General features: G+C 36.9%; 1 protein-coding gene across 4 annotated transcripts in view; it reads right to left on the bottom strand.

Moving 5' to 3' along the window:
- Positions 1-21,405, bottom strand: part of ninaC (STKc_myosinIII_N_like and MYSc_Myo21 domain-containing protein ninaC) — a 2,219,740-nt gene that overhangs the window by 1,811,851 nt on the left and 386,484 nt on the right. For all 4 annotated transcript variants that reach the window (XM_067766366.1, XM_067766367.1, XM_067766369.1 and 1 more), the window contains exon 3: positions 14,583-14,886. In XM_067766366.1, the coding sequence (XP_067622467.1) occupies positions 14,583-14,886 (304 nt within the window). The remainder of the gene's footprint in view (positions 1-14,582; positions 14,887-21,405) is intronic.

The raw sequence follows: 21,405 nt of genomic DNA, 5'->3' as shown, positions 1-21,405 counted from the left end.
TGTATGTGTCGCATCAAGCCTCACTCAAAAGCAATTAGCGAGGACAGTTCACAGCGAACAAACACACATACGCATTTTTTGATAAAAATGTTACTTTTGTTTAAACAATTTGGGTGATATAAGAAAGGAATCAAGTATTTTTTTGACGCAGATCGAAGGTAAGTATTTCAAAGTTTTACTGAAAAGTAGAATTTTTGAAATCCATCCATCCGTTTATGAGTTATAGCTGTGTAAACAAAAATTTTATGATTTTTTGCTACATTTTGGATGTGATATTTTAATATATAAATCACTATTTAATAATAAGCACTATTTATTTTTATAAAATATTTCTATTTAACCGCTCCTAAAAGTATGTTACAAAACGTTTTTAAATATTTCAACCGAATGAAAATTTTTGAAAGACAATATTTTACAATTGAAAATTAAAAATTAACAAGAACAAAAAAATTCAATTTATTTAAAGTAGGTACATTTAAAGTTGAATATAAATATAACCCTACAATACTCCCCCTTCCGGAGATTTAATGTTAAATAAATTAAAAGTAACTTTCTTTTTTGTTTTTGTGTTAGGTATCTGTATTTTATCAATCATTGCTGGTTTTAAACGATCAATAGGAATAGATTTAATTTCTTTGTTTATTTCAATTTTAAAGTTTTTAATATCTTTTTCAATAACTCTATAAGGACCTTCATACGGATGTTGCAAGGAATCTTTGTTTATTACACGTACAAAACAAAATGACAATCTTTTAAATCTTTTGGAACAAAAATACCACTAGAATTTTGATGATGTTCCAAATTTGATTTAAAATTCTTTAAATGTTCACGCAAACTACTTAAAACATCCGTTGAAGTTATATTCTCTGTAGTTGAAACAAATAATTCACCAGGTAATCTTAAATTTTGTCCATAAACCACTTCAGCCGGTGTTGCTGAAATATCTTCTTTAAAAATCGATCGCAAACCCATAAGTACTATTGGTAACTCTTCATACCAATCTCTGGATCCATTCCTAGCCATTATTGAAGATTTAAGCTGTCTATGAAAACGTTCTATCATTCCATTAGCTTGGGGATGATAAGGAGAAGTTGTTATTTGATGACTTCCAAGAAGTTTCGTTAATTCTGAAAACAAGTTTGAAGTAAATTGAGATCCCTGATCTGTTGTTATTTACAACCGTAACTGCAGAAATATCTCTTAGTGCGAATGCCTCTGGCCAACGTGTAAATCTATCAATTATAGTTAATATGTAACGATATCCTTTTGAAACGGGTAAGGGTCCAACAATATCTAAGTGAATGTGTTCAAATCTAGATTTTGGAATTGGAGTTTTCATAACTGGAGATTTTGTATGACGATGTACTTTCGGTTTTTGACAACTTATACATTCTTTAGACCAAGTATTAATATCTTTATTCATTTTTGGCCAAAAATATTTCTTAACTATCAAACGACGTGTAGCTCTACTACCAGGATGTGAAATCCCATGTAACATATCAAATATTATTTTTCTTAAATTGTTTGGAATGAAAGGCCTAGGATTTTCTCCTGACACTTCGCACCATATATTAAAGTTAAGAACAGGAATTTTTATTAGTTTCAAATTTAAAAATGTTTGCTCTGAGGTAAGTTTGCTTAATTCAGTGTCTTGTTGTTGTTCACTTTGTAAAATTTTTAAATTAATGTCCGAATTATTAATCGCTTCTACTTCAAACGCACGAGATAATGTATCAGCTACAACATTTTCTTGTCCTTTAATATACCTAATGTCATTCGTAAACTGAGCAATGAATTCCATATGTCTAGTCTGTCTTGGACTGCGTTCTGTTTTTGAATTTAAAGCAAATACAAGAGGCTTGTGATCTGTGAAAACTGTAAATTCACGTCCTTCTAGAAGGTAACGAAAATGTTTAATGTTCAAATAAATAGCTAATAGTTCCCTATCAAATGCACTATATTTAATTTCGGATGGAGACAATTTCTTTGAAAAGAATGCAAGTGGTTCTGACTTATTATTAAACGTTTGATGTATGACACCACCTATTGCCGTATTGGATGCATCTACATTTAAAGAAAGTTTTGCATCTTTGTTAAAATGATTTAACAATATCGCAGATGCAAACTTTTCTTTAATGCATTCGAAAGCTTTATTAGATGTATCGTCCCAAATTAAAATCTTGTCTCGCTTCTTATTTGTTCTATTAATTAAATCATAGATAACTGTCGTAAACTCTGCTAATTTTGGTATATATCGATGGTAATAATTAACCATACCAATAAATTTTTGTGCCTGCTTAATAGATTTTGGACGATCAAAATTTCGAATGGCTAAAACTTTTTCTTCTGAGGATCTAATTCCCGTTTCAGAAATATTATTTCCTAAAAAGTCAACATTTGTTACGCCAAAAGTACATTTACTTGGTTTTATATTTAAACCGTACTCCGTTAGGCGCTGAAATAGTACGCGAAGTTCTTTGAAATGTTGTTCCTCATTTGCGCTTGCCACTAAGAGATCATCAATATATGTAAAAACAAAGTCTAAATCATTAACTACTTCATTAATAAATCGTTGAAAAGTTTGCGCGGAGTTCCTAAGCCCGAAAGGCATTCGTACAAATTCAAACATGCCAAAAGGCGTAGTGATTGCAGTTTTATAGATATCCTCTTCTGCCATTGGAATTTGGTGATAAGCTCTTACCAAATCTAATTTTGAAAATATTTTCTTATTTCTTAGATTCATGTTGAAGTCATGAACATGGGGCAAAGGATAACGATCAGGAACTGTTACGACATTTAATCTTCTAAAATCTCCACAAGGACGCCAGTCATTTAACTCCTTCTTGGGTACAATATGTAAAGGAGATGCTTCTGCTGAATTAGAAGGTCTACATATCCCTGTCTTTACTAAAAAATCGAATTCAGTTTTAGCTACTTTGAATTTAATGGGGTCTAAACGTCTTGGTTTAGAAAATGGCAAATTTCCTTCAGTGACTAATCTGTGAACTGTTGTATGTCTAACTGGTTGTGAATAATCTGGTTCAGAAAATAAAGAAGGAAATTCTTTTAGTAACTTTGTAAATTTGTTATCAACAGCGAAAACTTTTGGTAGCGAAACATTACAAACACATGAAATTGTGTTAACTGAAAGACTTGTTATCGGATCTACTAAGCATTTGCGTTTAACATCAACTAAGAGACCATATTTACACAAAAAATCAGCACCGATAATTGGTTTAGCTATATCCGCTATTAAAAACGTGAACGGAAATTCGCGACGCAGTCCTAAATTAATATTTAAAAGTTTTTTACCTTAGGTCGAAATCGTTGAACCGTTAGCTGCAGTTAAAATAATATCTGATGACTTTTTCGAACTTGAAGATTTTGAAACCGGAAGCACTGAAATTTCTGCTCCACTATCTATTAAAAAATTAAGTTTGTTTGTTTTATCAAAAATAAATAAGCGACGTGTAAAGGTGTCTAAATGTCCGTTGTTTGTCGCCGTAACAACGGATAACTTTAGTTTGACGAACTATTATTTTTAAAAGCGCATGGTTGTTCGCACTTCAAAGCCTGATTACCAAACTTATAATGATACCTACAGAGCCAATTTGGGTTGTCACGAGACTTTGATCGATATCTAGAAGGACTTCTAAAACGATTCCTACTAAAAGATCGGGACCTTGAATAATTTTGACTCATCTGATTTTTAATTTCACTGATCTCTAATGACAATTTTTCAAAATTTTTGCACATCATGTTAGTTGTTTGAACCAAATTTGAAATAATTGCATTTTCGCTTTTAGAATTTGGAAAATTACTAACTGAGGCTATTTCATTTTTATTATAAACTTCCCAAATATTATCGGCTAATTTAACTAATTCACTTATTTCATTCAAATTCGAACTAGTAAGAATAATACTTATATTTTTGGGCAACTTCCTTATCCAAAGCTTTTTAAGAATTTCTTTGCTAAAATTGTTTCCAGAGAGTAGCACTAGAGACCGATAAAACTCAGAAGGTTTACGATCTCCCATTTCTGAATCGGATAACACTTGATCTAATTTGGCATTCTCACTTAATGAGTGCCGTTCAATTAAAATTTTCTTTAATGCAGAAAATTTGTTATTTTCAGGAGGATTTTGAATAAAATCAAGAATTGTCATAATTACATCCTGTGGAAGTGCAGTTATGACATATTCATATTTTGTCCCTTCCTGAGTAATATTCTTTCGACTAAATTGCATTGCAGCATGGATGAACCATGCTTCAGGGCAATTAGTCCAAAATTGGGGAAGTTTTACCGATGTAGCAAAAATTTCATTATTTTGATTCACATATGGATTTGGTAAATCATTTTGATAATATTCATTATCCAAATCAATAAGTGAATCGTTTACTTGATTTCGTGGTGTAGATGTACGTATATTATTTGATGGTGAATGAAACATTGTTAATAGAAATAACTACAAAAATTATATTATAGGAAGAAATAAAAATGTCCGGAAAGGAGCGTTTACAAAACCTTAATTATTAATCTATTTTGGTACATATACAGATACATATAAATAATATTAATACTAGATACAGCTCACCAAATATTTGTCGCAATGGTTTTAAAATTGATTGATGAATTTAGACAATGTATTGTGTGTGGCTTTAAAAATTGATTGATGAAATTAGACAATGTATTGTGCAATGGTTTTAATTGTTTTGTATTTGTAGCTTTTGTTGTTGTTGCTCTTGCAATGTTTGATTGAAAGGCTGATGTTAATGATGCAGCGGTAACGTCGGAAATAATGACAATCCAAAAATACGACGAAGACGACGTCGTGGAGTTGGAAATAAACTAATTTTATAGAAGTGAATCTAGTTTTTTTTTTTTTATTTATTTTTATAAAATATTTCTATTTAACCGCTCCTAAAAGTATGTTACAAAACGTTTTTAAATATTTCAAACGCATGAAAATTTTTGAAAGACAATATTTTACAATTGAAAATTAAAAATTAACAAGAACAAAAAAATTCAATTTATTTAAAGTAGGTACATTTAAAGTTGAATATAAATATAACCCTACATTGGCAATTTGCCACGCCCCTATAATATATGTCTTCAAATTATATTAACTGTACCATTCACGTAGCTAAGCTTTCAAATGCAAAAAACCGTTTTAAAATCGGAGTATTCTGTGTGAATTTATGTGCATACATGGAATTTAGCAACTTTATTCTATAAGATTTATAGAAGATATAGATAGATGTTACGAATATTATCAACACTAAGGGGTACTGTCATCTCTAAGCCGATGCTAAGCAGTGACTTGATGCACATCAATAATTCAATTATTATGTCTACACATATGTACATACACGCAGAGAGAAGCAACGCACAAACACATGCAGATATCTTATCTGAGATATGCAATATAATTGTGGAAGTGTCGCTAACAAACACACGCGCATGAGATGTGAGAGAAGCTATAAAAATTGTGCATCTTCCTTCAAAAAGCGCGAGTACTCCATAAATAATGTAAGGAATACTCCTTTGGGAGTATAGGAGTATTCCAAAACTAATCTGTATTCATACAAAAAATGTGCTCCCATTAACATTGCGATGTCCTAGGAGAGGAGTAGGTGATCCCACTCTCGATTTGTTTGTGAGTATTCCATAGAGTACATACGTGAGAGTACTTTCCAAAGTACTTTCACTGTACTACTCCATGGAGCACCCACAGAGGATCATATGCCAATGTACTAAAGAGGAATTGTGTCGGAAAGAATTATCGGAGTGAATTTAAATTAAAATGAAGGTAAATGAAGAGGGGCAATACAACTTTTATATTTTTTACTACGAATATTCTTATGTTATTTAGCATTTGCGTGAGTAAAGAAACTAATTTTGTCTATACTATAGTATGTATACATAAAACCAGTGCGCGGTTGCATTTTATCAGAGTTGCCAAAATTTTATTATCAGTTATTTGTATGCAATATTTTACTTTTGGCAACTCTGTTCGATCGTCATCGTGTCGTGATCACGGTCGTTAAAAAACGAGCAATGATCCGCTGATGGTGGTCCGCAAACGCATTGCAAAGGGGTATTGTTAGAGTACTCCAACATGAAGAAAATGGAACACGTAATCCAAAAATTTTTGCACGGCTGTAGTTATAGCTGAGAAACTTACAGCAGATAACCAACTAGTAGATTCTAGAACAGAACCGCCTAGAATTGTCAACGAGTAAATCAAACAGTATACAAGGCGACACCAGTAGAGGCGCGAGAGCAGTTTTGATTAAGCACGCTATCTGTCGAGCAACAGTAGAGTTATTTATTGTGAAGTGCTTTAATAAAGACCATTTTGCATTACGGAATAGTGGTGTTATTTATTCAACAGTTTAGTGATTCGAACTTAGCAGAAGGTTGCAAATAAGAAGATTTGCAGTAAATTCGTTACAATTGGTGTCAGAAGAGGAATTGTTGAATAAATTCCGAAGACTTCGAATACAACTTGGACATGGCAAAGTGGAGTGAATTGAAGATCCAGCAACTGAAGAGGGAGTTGGAGAGCCGTGGATGGAATACAACCGGCAATAAACTCGAACTTCAGGCACAACTACGAAAGGCAATGGAACTAGAGGGAATTAACGTAAAAGAGTATGTCTTTCCTTTTGATGGCGAGGAGACAACAAAAATTGAAGAGAGAAGTGAAACATCGCAGACAGTTAGGAGCACAGATTTGAACATGATTTTAGCTCCAATACCTGCTCAAACATTGACAGTGCCATCTCAACTGGCAGAACAGAAAACATATATGGAATCGCAGGAGAACCGCATAACGTCAAAGATTGAAGCACAAGAAACGCGTATTTCACAAATGTCGACGCAGATTACATCCAAGATGGAAACTCAACTGGAAGAGCAGAAAACGTATATATCATCACAACTGGAATCGCAGGAGAACCGTATAACATCGAAAATTGAAGCACAAGAGGCACGAATATCCGAAATGTCGGCACAAATATCAGCGCAGATCTCTGCACAACTGGAAGAGCAAGAAGGACGTATTCCTTCGAAGATGGAGGCGCAAGACACAAAAAATTTTCAACTTGAGAACAAAATCGATGCCGAGATTGAAACATTGCGAGGTCATATACAGGAGTTGCAACTAAATCGCCCAGTTGTTTCAGCAAGCAATACGAAGGTAAAAACTGCATCTTTTGACGGCTCTGTTCCTTTCCAGGTGTTTAAGATTCAGTTTGAGAAGACCGCAGCAGCGAACAACTGGAGTGCTGAAGATAAAGTTGCTGCACTATTCGTGACATTGAAAGGATCTGCTGCTGAAATCCTACAGACTATTCCCGAGGGGGAGCGGAACAACTACGAAACATTGATGAGTGCTCCAGAGAGGCGATACGGAAGCGAACACAGGAAGCAGATACGCCAAATAGAGTTGCAAAACCGTTACCAAAAAGCTAATGAGACTTTACAAGAGTTTGCTTCTGATGTTGAAAGGTTGGTTCATTTGGCAAATGCGGACGCACCCGTGGATTACACCGAAAGGGTAAAGACTCAGAGCTTTATAAATGGCATACGCGACGTGGAAACAAAGCGAGCTACATACGCAAACCCAAAGCCAACATTCACAGAAAAGGTGTCACAAGCTCTGATTCAGGAAACAGCGTCGCTTCTGTGTAAGCCAGTTTTCAAAGCACGCCGTGTGGATGTAGAAAGGCTAGAGTGGGTAGACGCAATATTGGTGGTGCTGAAAGGATCGCAAAAGCGGAGTGGAAGAGTTATCAAATGCTTCAAATGAGGGAAGCCCGGTCACATTTCACGTCATTGCGATCTTGGTCCTAATAGTTCCAACAATGTGGGTGGCCGTAAACGCAAGCCTGGAGGAGATGAGCAAGAGCGTGTCAGATGTAAAGAACGAAAACTTGCCCCAGCTATTGAATGTCCTGTGATATCTGTGTCGCAAACTGGAAGAAAATCGAGAAGTCTTGCCGTCAAATGACTGGATGACAAAAAGCGTGTACTGACTGTAGATACGGGCGCATCTCATTCCTTAACCAACTAGTAGATTCTAGAACAGAACCGCCTAGAAATGTCAACGAGTAAATCAAACAGTATAAAAGGCGACAACAGTAGAGGCGCGAGAACAGTTTCAAAAAACAATATATGCTCTATACGTAAGCATTTGTTGAAATTTGAAGCCTCTAGCTCTTAAAATGGGGCAGTAATTACGAAAAGTTTCTTATCTGAACAATCGGTTGTGGGGATATATACTATATATACGATCGATCTCATTAATTTTTTCAGACAACAATATGTGCAATATACGAAAGTTTGAAGCTTCAATCTGATAAATTGAGGAATATATGTTAAAAATCCTCTTTTTCTGTAAAATCGGTTGAATGGAGGATATATGATATAGTGATCCGATCCGGCCGGTTCCGACAAATGTCTAATCGGACACCCAAATACACCCGCTCACCAAATTTTATCAAGATATGTATCTCAAAAATTGAGGGACTAGTTTGCATACAAACAGACAGACGGACAGACCAACATGCGTAAATCAACTCAGCTCTTCATCCTGATCATTTCGGTATACTTAATGTAGACCCACCATTTATCTCTTTTTTCCTTTAAGGACTTACAATTTTGGGATTCGTGACGAAATTAATATACCATTTCGTTTTCATAAAAGGTATAAAAAGTTGCACAAACATAAAAGGGACCCATGATAAATAACACTTAAATATAAAACAAACAATAGAGATGAACAAGTAAAGGTGTCTATGTTCGGGTGTAACCAAACATCATATACTCAGCGTGAGCTTTAATTGTACATTTCGTTTCAGATAAATTACTTTTCTGCATAACACGTGGCACCGCCCGTTTAAAAAAAAATGTCTCCCCATTTCTTCTACGACCCTTTTAAACTTGTTTTAGATATAAGTTTCCGTGGTCTTTAACCAATCCCGTCCATTTTTACTAGAAATATTTTCTGTTATAAGGAAAATATGTGTATACAACTTCATTGCGATATGTTAATTTTTCTTCGAGTTATGGCTCCTGAAACATAAAAAATTGCTTGGTCATAATAGGGGCGGTGCCACACCCATTTTTTAAAATTTGATGCTTTTCCTATTTATTGTTATAAATAAATCTGGGAAAAGAAATACCATTGATACAAAGCTCTTTTTTGCAAAGATATAGCTTATTTTATTCGTCCACGTTTTGTTAAGATAGGTTTAACGTTTTTCGATTTATGATTAATAATATTTGTAAAATTGATTTTATCACAAGTGGGCGGTACCACACCCATTTTAAAAAATGTTTCCAAATTTTTATCAAGAGTCTCAGTATGAGTCCACATGTCAAACTTCAACATTCTAGGTGTTTTATTTAATAAATTATCATGTTTTTTGTGTTTTCCAAAATGTTATATATATAAAAAGTGGCCGTGCTTATCATCCAATTTCGCTCATTTTCAATACCAATCTATTCTGGTTCCAGGTAATCTCGTGTACCAAATTTGGTGAAGATATCTCAATATTTACTCAAGTTATCGTGTTAACGGACGGACGGACGGACATGGCTCAATCAACATTTGTTTTCAGTCACTGATCGTAACACGTAATACGGGCCCAGCTATTCGTATTATAACAAAAGGACCAGAATAATTGACAATCCTCTAAAGTTCATTACAGTATCAATTGCATTCACATAAAGTGCCCAAGAACATAACAGATTCCGCTGAAATTAAATAGCACTGGGCAATTTCTGCTACGGAAACCACAAACCAAATTTTAATACTGTAACGATTTTTGTGCAATTCCTCTTATTTGCAACCTTGTACTAACGTTCGTATCACTAAACTGTTGCATAAATAACTCCAATATTCAATAATGCAAAATGGTCTTTATTATAGTACTTCACAATAACACTGATACTTCACAACCAATAGCTTGCTTAAATCGAACTGATTGTCCGCCTCTACGGTTTCGGCCTTTTATACTCTGTGATTTCTCGTTTGCATACTTCTAGGCTCTTCCAGAATTTACTTAGTTACTGCTATATAATTATAACTACAGATGCACGTGTATAGCTTCTCATATGCGCGTGTATTTGTAAGCGACACTTCCACAATTATAATTGCATACTTTTGAGAGCATCTCAGATAAGATATCTGCATGTGTTTGTGCGTTGCTTCTCCGCTGCGTGTACGTACATATGTGTAGACATAATGATTGAATTATTGATGTGCATACAAGTCACTGCTTAGCATCGGCTTAGAGATGATAGTATCCTTTAGTGCTGCTAATATTCGGCACACTGCCCTCCACCTAGGTCTGATCGTCCCGTTCAGACAAATCTCTCGATCTAAATGCCGCTAGCATCTCCAAATGTACCACTCTTCTACTTCCCAATGGTTTGTATGCGGTACATGGTATCACTGATCTTCTTCACAACTTTGTACGGGCCTTCCCCACTGCACCGAATTTTGGATGGAACACTTTTCCGCCAGTGAGGGTAGTATAACAGTACCAAATCTGCCGCCAAGAAATCTTCCGAATTATTGTTCTCATCGTACCTGCGTTTCATCTTACTACTCATTATTCTTGATCGTTCCCTCGCACTCTGTTGTTTGGCCAATGAACTTCTTCGCAATACTTGCACTTGACGGATTGACTTTGCATCATCATTATCGTCTGGACGTTTGACAACAGTAGTGCGCGCTGGCTTGAAACCACCCTTGCATTCTTTCTGAAAAATTCTTTCAGTCGTTTTAGTGCGTCCATTAGGGTTTGTCGATGCCGTTCTTTTTCTCGCAGGTGCATTTAATTTCGCTATATTTAGCCCATTCGATCCATCAACCTTTTCTTTTGACTTTCGTGGCCTTTATCGAGTCTTCTCCGCCATTACTCGAGTACTACTGAACCCTTTCTCCAACTTGAAATTAAGTGGTATATCCTGGTTCTCATAACGCATCACCGTTCTCTGCATATCGGTCTTGATGTCATGGTCAACCAAGAAGTCCACTCCCAATATGACATTTTCAACGATCTTCGCCACAACGAATTTGTGTAGAACCGTGACCTTTCCAATCAAGACTTCACATATCACTTCTCGCTGGACTTGGTTATACTCGCCAGTGACCGTACGCAACCTTGCTCCAGGTAACGGTTTTACTCTCCTGTTGACCAAGTCAGATCGGATTAAGGAACGAGATGCGCCCGTATCTACAGTCAGTCCACATTCTTTGCCATCCACATTCCCTCTGACGGTAAGACTGCTCGATTTTCTACCAATTTGCGACACAGATATCACAGGACATTCAATAGCTGGAACTAGCTCTCGATCTCTACATCCTACTCGCTCTTGCTCATCCTCTCCAGCTTTGCAGTTAAGACCACTCATGCTGTTGAAACCACTAGGATCAAGATCACAACGACGTGCAATGTGACCGGGCTTCCCGCATTTGGAACGTTTGATAAATCTTTCACTCCGATTTTGCGAACTTTTCAGCGCCTCCAATATTGTCTTTACCCAGTCTGGCCTTTCCACCTCCACACGGCGTGCTTAGAACGCTGGCTTACACAGAAGCGATGCTGTTTCCTGAATCAGAACATGTGACACGGTTTCTGTGATTGTAGGTTTTGGGTTGGCGTATGTTGCTTGCTTCGTTTCGATATCCCGTATTCCATTAATAAAGCTCTGGATGTTTACCCTTTCGGTATATTCGACGCGTGCGTCCGCATTCGTTAAATGTGCCAGCCTTTCAACATCCGACGCAAATTCTTGCAATGTTTCACCAAGCCTCTGGAAGCGGTTCAGTAACTCCATTTGGTAGATTTTTTCCTATGCTCGCTTCCGTAACGTCTCTCTAGAGTGCTCATCAATGTTTCTTAGTTGTTCCGCTCGTACTCTGGGATAGTCTGTAAGATTTCCGCAGCCGTCCTTTTAAAGCTACGAACAATGCAGGAACTTTATCTTCAGCATTCCAGTTGTTCACTGTTGCGGTCTTCTCAAATTGTAGCTTAAAGACCTGGAAAGGAACAGAACCGTCAAAGGATGGTGTTTTTACCTTTGGATTACTCGTTGAAACTATTGGGCGATTTAGTTGCAACTGCTCGATACGTCCTCTCAAAGCATCCACCTCGGCCTCGATTTTTTCTTCAAAATGTAAAATATTTGTATATTGCGCCTCCAACTTCGAGGAAATACGTCCTTCTTGCTCTTCCAGTTGAGCAGAGATCTGCGATGATATCTGTGGTGAAATTTGCGCCGACATTTCGGATATTCGTGCCTCTTGTGCCTCAATATTCGCTGTTATACGGTTCTCCTGCGATTCCAGCTGAGAAGACAATTGCGACAACATTTCGGATATACGGTTTTTTTGTGCTTCAATCTTCGATGTTATTTCAGACAACACTTCTGCAATACGTGTCTCCTGTGATTCCATCTTGGATGCCATATATGTCTTCTGTTATTCCAGTTGAGATGACATTTGCGACGACATTGATGTTACTGCCGATGTTTGTGCAGATATTGCAGCCAACATCATGTTCAAGTCTGTGCTCGTAACTGCCTGCGATGTTTCATTTTTCTTTTCAATTTTTGTTGTCTCCTCGCCATCAAGAGGAAAGACATACTCTTCCACGTTAATTCCTTCTGCACCCATTTCCTCTCGTAGTCGTGCTTGAAGTTCGATTTTAATGCCCCTGGTATTCAATCCACGGCTCTCCAACTCCTTCTTCAGCTGCTGAATCTTCAATTCACTCCACTTTGCCATATCCAAGTTGTATTCGAAGTCTTCGGAATTTATTCAACAATTCCTCTTCTGACACCAATAGTAACGATTTTAGTGCAATTCCTCTTATTTGCAACCTTGTACTAACGTTCGTATCACTAAACTGTTGAATAAATAACTCCAATATTCAATAAAGCAAAACGGCCTTTAGATTAGATTAGATTAGATTAGATTAGATTATTATTTATTTCATTATTCTCATAAGCGTATGTACATATTCGATAGCTTAATTTTACATGTCTACAATATCATTACTTAGAGAATAGTTAGTGACATCTTTATTTTATATAATAAAAATAGTGTTGTATGTCACATCATGTTTTAACAAATTCCATTGTATAAATAGTAGTAGTGGGGTGAACAAAAAAAAGAATACAAGATATATATAAAAAAAATTTATTTAAAATGAGAATAAGATATTTCAAAAATAAATTGACTAAATTAAGTCATGAAACAATTTGAAGAAAGAATACAAAAGGTAAGTTTACAGAATTCCTCATAAGAAAACAGCAAAAAGAAAATTCAAAACTATACAATGCATATATAAAATTAAAGACTATATTATACAACGTAGTGCATCAAAATTTCTATCTGGTTGGTATCAAACTCAAGAAGCCAAGTTTTTATTTTTTTTAAAAACACAGATCTGGATCTAATGTCTCGTATGTTTTCTGGAAGGGAATTAAAAAGTTTGCAGGATAAGACAGTGTAGGAATTTCTAAACAATGTTGTTCGAAAAACTGGTAAAGAAACAAGTGTGCTATGGTTACTACGCAGGCTGTACATTCCTCGTGTGGGATTTTGCAAATAGCCACCTCTCATGTAAAAAATTTTTAAAACTTTGTAATAGAACAAATGCCGAACTGGGAATATTTTTGATCTTCTAAATAACTCAAAGGAGTGAGTCCGACGTGGACAATTAAAAATTTTCCTTACTGCACATTTTTGCAGTACAGTTAACTGATTTATTTTATTGGAGTGAGCACCACCCCAGCAACTTATTCCATATTCTAATTTTGAATGAAATATACTATAATAAACTGTTTTCAGTGTATGGTTTGGAACGTATTTTCTAAGACGGTAAAGTATACGATTGGATAAAGTACTTCACAATAACACTGATACTTCACAACCAATAGCTTGCTTAAATCGAACTGATTGTCCGCCTCTACTGTTTCGGCCTTTGATACTCTGTGATTTCTCGTTTGCATACTTCTAGGCTCTTCCAGAATTTACTTAGTTACTGCTATATAATTATAACTACAGATGCACGTGTATAGCTTCTCATATGCGAGTGTATTTGTGAGCGACAATTCCACAATTATAATTGCATACTTTTGGGAGCATCTCAGCGTTGCTTCTCTGCTGCGTGTACGTACATATGTGAAGACATAATGAGAATTATTGATGTGCATACAAGTCACTGCTTAGCATCGGCTTAGAGATGATAATATCCCTTAGTGCTGCTAATATTCGTTACAATACGTTATCTCAAAATGTACTCAAGAGATTGTGTTCACATATAGACTTACTAAGGAAAATGGCTGAATCAATTCTTTGTTCGTCCTGGGCATTTTGATAGATCAAAGTCTATATTTACATATATCGATTCGTTTAAACAAATTTATCCCGAATTTTATAAAGATTTTCTCCAAAGAATTATATACCCGCGAAACAAAATCCTCGATATCCAGACTTAGTTCCGCCATTGTCTGGCATCGTGAACATCCTTAAAAAATAAACTTACTAGGAAAACTTACTTGCATTCATAGACGTTACAACCTCGGGTGCCATCCAACAGGGTGATCCAATGCAGGTTCCTCGTTTACCAAATGTTGAATCTACTTCTCTAGACAAACCGAAATCGCAAAGTTTTACTCGGCCTTCTTTAGTAAGAAGGATATTATCACCTCGTATATCTCTGTGAATTACATGGTTTCTATTGAGCTCAATAGCTCCTCGACAAGTTTCACGAATGATATAAGCAATGTGCTCTTCACGCATTCGACGCTCTAATTTTATTAATTTATTAACCATGTCGACGGCAGTCCCTCCACTACAATACTACAAAAATTGTTAAAAATATTTCATGAAAGTTAATAGCCTTGAATATTATATGATGGACTCTTATACTTAGCTAAAGGGTAGAATATTGAATAGATGAGAGCTGATTTTAGAAAGTGGTATAATTCCATTTCCAGCAATATTGAGTTAGCTACAGGTATCATCTTTTGTATAATCACAAAATTAATCAAGTATTAGTTCTTTGCACAAGTATCAAAAGAACATCTGCTACACAATCTTATTAGATAGAGATTTTTTTAGTGAAAGTAATAGCCTTTTTTATTTTATACTTTTCATTGGGGTATACAAGTTAAGTATATGTAAGTATTAAGTATTATATATTTTAATCATATAGGCAACTCGCAAGGTCTCCTATTCGAAGTATGTGCTATGCCTTAATCAAATTTTAATTGGAATACATGAAAACAATTCAAATCTTAGTTTTTACATATGTGTGTGTTTGATGGTGTGTGCAATTTCACTTAAGATTTTTAAAGAATTAATGAGTATAATGTCAACTTCACACAGAGGCCTAATGAAATAATTAGCGAAGTTTTCTACATTAAAGCCCTTATTCTTAATTATCTTTTTATTGCTTTATTGATAGCCTAATCGGGTGGAAAATCTAGTCGGTTTTGCTTGGCGCTTCACTGAAAGAAAAATACTGGTTAAATCAACCGAAATACGGGTCAATTCAAACGAAATTTCTTTTTTTATCCATCGCAACAAGATGTTGAATCAACTGCGCACAAATCGTTGATTCGTAATTACCCGTTTTAGTAGTCAAATAAACAAAAAAAGGTACTTCTTATATTTCACCCTGATTCCCTATCTGCGCTTCGAGGGCGATCTTAAGGCCACAATAGAGGTGGACGGTTGGCGCAAGGGTGCTCAAATTGAGGACGAGGCGATACATGTGTGCACAGATGGTTCCAAAGTAGTGGAGGGAGTAGGGTTTGCGGTATACTGTGCTGATCCGGAAATAGACAGATCCTACAGGCTGCCGGATTGCTTTAGCGTTTTCCAAGCGGAAATAGTAGAAAATAGCCCAAGCTACAATCGTGTTATCTTTTATTAGGTCTTACAACCTTAGACTAACAAAGTTGCTTCTATCATTAAAAAGGGAGGACTGTAGACTCATGACGGGTATTCTGACTGGACACTGCCTTCTGGCGTCACATGCCTTTAAATTAGGCTTGGTCAGTGATAGCGGATGTAGGAAGTGCGGGCTGGAGGAGGAAACGATCCAGAACGTTCTGTGCTCTTGCCCTGCGCTTGCCAGGCTAAGACTCCAGCTATTAGGAGTGATACAGCTGTCAGATCTAGAGGCAGCAAGTGGCCTAAGTCCTAGGAAGCTTCTAGTATTTGCCAAGAGGACGGATTTATTTTATAACATAGGTCCTGGTTTTTGATAGGGGTTTTCAGTTTGGTCGTTAAAACAAACTTCTGGTAACACTACGGACTTATTCAGTCTATGTGAGGTTCTCATGGACCGGCCAGTTCAACCTAACCTCACCCATAGTTTTGTTAAATTAACAATTATTACTGTCGTTCTAAGAATACCAATCAAAACTGTTAATATGAAAGATATTTCTGTTCTTTTGAAATTACCAGGGCAAACTGTTAAATTAACAGAGTTTATTGTCGAAATGACTTTACCAGTGAAATCAATTTAAATAACAGATATTTCTGATTTTTCTAGATTAAAAGCGTAAGCTTTTACATCAACAGAGTTTTATGTTCATATGACATTAATACCTGTGGAAAAAATAAAAGCCGGATAAATATATGTTTAAACTTACGTTGTTTATTTATTTGTATAAAATACACATAAAAAATAAGTAAATGTAAGGCGCGATAACCTCCGAAGAGATCTAAGGCCGAGCTTCTCTTCCAATTTGCGTCGTGCTCCTCTTGATTTTCCCTACAAATTGGCCGGACGGGACCTACATGATTTTATGCCGACTCCGAACGGCATCTGCAAGGCAGATGAGTTTTCACTGAGAGCTTTTTATGGCAGAAATACACCCGGAGCGCTTGCCAAACACTACCGAGGGGCGACCCCGCTTAGAAAAATTTTCTTCTAATTGAAAACCCTTATTTCTAAAATTTTAGATTTTGCTTTGCCCGGGGTTCGAACCCAGGGCATCCGGTGTGGTAGGTGGAGCACGCTACCATCACACCACGGCGGCCGCCGATTAATTTCTAATGATTGTATTGCTATATTTATTAATATTGGTACGTGAGATTGTATCAACTTTTAGTTAAATCGAAAAAGAAAATGTTTCAAAGCTGGTAAAACTATGCGTGACAGATAAATTCACAAAAATTTGCGAACACACCATGCTTGCAAATGGCTGTCACAGCTAACTCTACTTTCTTCGATTTCCGGCCTTTTTCAAACAAGCAGCCAAACGCGCAACAAGTGAAAGGAGTCCGAAGAAATATATGCATGCGTGTAGCAAGTCCTCATCCAGAACACTTAAACAGGGGAGCAGGTAGCATATTCACCAGCAAAAAGGGAGAAAAAGCACGATCACACCGCCGCTCGCGAATAGCGTCATAGCATCCACATATCGGCACAGCGAGTAAACACCCTCAGGCATCCAACAACGTGCACCACAACACTTGAACATATACAAAAAATAAAAGCAAATTCAGCAGCGCACGCCACAACACACAAATACCCAACAAACGATAACAAATTTGGCGGCCACTAAATGTCACAGGCCCAACAAATATACCCATAAGGCCACATTTATGGTACTGACACTTCAGCGGAATAATAAGTGATATACATATGTAAGCCTGGTTGATAAAACAGGTAAGTGTTGTGTTTCGCAGCTTAGGGACAGCTCTCAAATGCCCGCAAGTGAAGGAATCACCAGTAAGCCAATCCTGAACATCTGGTGATTGAATGCTCAATAGCAGTAAGCGTTTGCATAGCGTGTGGTGTGCTAGCCATTAGATCGTCATGTACATTCCAGGCACGCGCATACACAAATATATTTCAATAAGATTGTAGGACAGACGCTTGGTTAGACATTTCCACCACCATTTACGCGGCACACCAACACAAGCGAGCGATGGATGGCAGGTGTAGATAGCAATTAGCAATAAGCATAAGATATGTATAGATTCGTGCCAGTGAATTGCATGGGCTACGAGCATGCGTTCATAGGATAAAAAGAGCGTGTGTACACACACGTATATCACGCAATAGAACATAGCTCCTGCAATTCTCTGCTCCTTGTAAATAACAAATATATTAACCTAAGTGATGGACTAGGAAAAAATAAGAAATAGTTGTCAAGGCTACAAGCGCGCAGTAGTGTAGGAATGAGTCGTAGGCTAGAGTAAAATTAAAGAGTGCGAATAAATCGCACATCCCATAAGCTTCGTGGGCGCCTGGGGTAGTAGCTAATAGGGCTGAACAGTTTCGATTTTCATTGCGAGGATGGGGATAACATCCCGTCATTAGCTGGCCATTCCTTTACGTACTGGGTGCGAGGTAGTACAATGGTTAAATAGAATAACAACGAATCAATGTACATGCAAGTGGCTAAGAAAAATTAAATTTTATTCCTATGCAAATGATGGTTTCTCAACCCAGTAGATATAGCGACATGCATACCTAGAGTAAGGTCAGGGAAGAGTAGATACAAGTTGAGGATGAGTTGTGAGAATCATATGCAGCATTGATGACACATAAGGTGCGCATATGATGTACATGGGGATCAACAGAAGGATCTCGTTTCTTTTTCTTTTTGCCTTTTTTGAATAATTCATTGCCAATGGATGCACATGCCTATATGTATATATATGTGCACATGCAGGCGATCGATGTATGTTGAATGAAGTAAACCTGCCTGTTTGTACAGCGATTAGCACGCGTTAGTAGGCACACCTATATCTGTATACATGAACATATTCATTCAGCATGGATTAATGCCACTTAAAATAATAATGTGCGTTGGACCTACCTGATGCATACACATAGAGATTAACGAAAGGACATTCTCTTTTTTTTTTTTTTTTTTTTTTTTGAAGAATTAACTAATATCCGATATGCTTGCTTGCACTTGTATGTACATTCGATTGACGTTACAACCAATAATTCGAAATACCAGGCTTAGGCCGTAGTAGTATGCGTTAATGAGCATAATTACATCCATATATACAAACATGTTTATTTAATACGAACATAATACAACGAATATGAAAATTGATAACTAAACTAGGTTAAGACAAACCCATATACATCTGACGTAGACCACAGAGTCCCATATTGAAGTTTTTTTGAGCTCGCTCTTTGTGAATAATTAGCTGATAATGCATGCACATATGTACCTACCAGGCATGCTTAACCAACGAAACGATATCATTTCGTTACGATAATCAACGTTAATAAACGAAACGAAATGACTTTGTTACGTTTATTAACGTAATTTGACGTTCTTAACGTTAATAAACGAAACGAAATGACTTTGTTACGTTTATTAACGTTGATTATCGTAACGAAATGATATCGTTTCGTTGGTTAAGCATGCCTGGTACCTACATGAATGCGTATGCCTGATACTATATTTAACGAGTGACTAGTATGCATTAGTAAGCATAATCATACATACATATACGTTCGATAAGATGAAGGAGTAAATCTGTATACTAGATAATAAGGGATACACAATAAATGAAATGAGGTTCTAAATATTAACTAAGTGGTGTGTGGTGATTGGGTGTGAAATTGGTGATCACTTCGGCTAGACAGACGGACACATGAACGGAGGTTTGGAATTAGGGTCGACCAACACTGGCCACGGTCGACAATGAAAGGGAGGGAAAATGAAGGTAGAAGGGCCAATCTCGATTTTATGGAGATAAACATCGACGATGGAGGCGCATCATGAGAATTTTCCTTCGATAATAGCGCAAGGGTACGATATTTTCCTTTTGTTATCAACCTGCGGTTTAATTGTCATCGGCATCGATCTATATAGACCCACCCCAATACGGCGAGCTCAGTCGATAAAGCAAGCGTACCCAGCGGATCGTAAGGCCATGGCTTCTTCTTTTTGGAGATGCCCTTAGCCATAACCCAGGTAACTATACTGGTAGCAGGTAACTCCATAGTAGTAGGTGAACAAAACAAAATCGTAACAAAAGAAATGGCGCCCAACGTGGGGCCGGCCCGAGAGGGGCAATCACGAAAACAAAAATTTAAAATTGAGAATTCGCGCGTTGTTCACAGTTGCGTTATTCATTTGGACAGGGAGACTTTTTACGTTAGATAGGGGGATTACTGTTGGCAGCTTATGAGGCTGTGCGTTATCAGGTCATTAATTGGATTTTTATAATGTAGATTTTGCGGCAAGGCGAGTATCTCTTCGGTGAGGCAGCGGCTGCCTACGGGCTATACGTCAACTTTCGCATGAGGTAGCTTCCCAGAGATACACGCTGAAAGGATCAGAATGGGCGTCTTATCGACGAGGCGGCTACCACCTAGGGAGTATATGCCCACATTCGTATGAGGTAGCCTCCCGATGACCCACTCCGGTAGAATTTCGTGTCCAGCCCATTAGGATGAGGCTCAAATATTTTTGGTAGAGGACACAATAGGGAGACAGGGGGGAACGAAACAGGACGGCACGAAGTAGTTGAGGCAGCTCACCCACAGCCTAAATCATCACACACACGATGACGAATATATTTTATATTTATATATAATTTTGTTTTTTTTATCAAATTGTTCATCCATTAGGAAGAAAAGATAGGAGGTTAGGAAAGGTTTTCCGCATACAAAGGTGTATGCAAAAACACGTATTAAATTTTACAAATACAAATTTTTACAAACATTCAATACCAGTCTCAGCCATGACTAGAAAAGGGAAAAGGAAGACAAGGTTGAGTGAAAGAGAGAGTGCGTTGACGGGAAGTAAGCACAGTGCTTCGAAGTCAACGGAAGAACGCGAGAGTGAAGAGGAAGAGGAGCGATTGTCCTCGGGGAAGCCCGCGCCTCAGTCATCGTTTTCTCAAACTAGGCAAAGGGTAATCCCTATAGGGGAAGTCGCTACCCCAGAAGCAAATATAGTAGATAAGGTGGGGGGTGAACTGCTGTAAAATTTGCATTATCCAGTATTAGGTTTAATATGCCTATTCCATCTTATGTTCCGCGGTGCAGACTGATCAGTCTGCATACTCTTGCCAGTAGGCGATTGATATCTGGCTTAGTTTTTATTCGTGATGTTCTCAATGGGATTATTGGTTGTCCATTTTTATTGCGTTGTATTAAACTCAATGTTCCAGTTAGAAACTTGCGACATCATGATTTATTTGCTATTGACCTCTGCAAAGCCAGGTATGCTCAAAATGAACCAATTATCAGACTGCCATCGGAATTTAATTTGATATTGTAGAGAAATAAATTTAGATATATTTGTAAATCGCAATGAATTTAAAGAAAAACTTTGTATGTACTATTTTTAATATAATTAATAACATATGCACATCTTAGTCTCT

This window comes from Eurosta solidaginis, chromosome 2 (genome assembly GCF_040869045.1).
Source record: "Eurosta solidaginis isolate ZX-2024a chromosome 2, ASM4086904v1, whole genome shotgun sequence".
Lineage (NCBI taxonomy): Eukaryota > Metazoa > Arthropoda > Insecta > Diptera > Tephritidae > Eurosta > Eurosta solidaginis.
The sequence above is the reverse complement of the archived record's forward strand: the minus strand, read 5'-3'. Positions and strand labels throughout refer to the sequence as shown.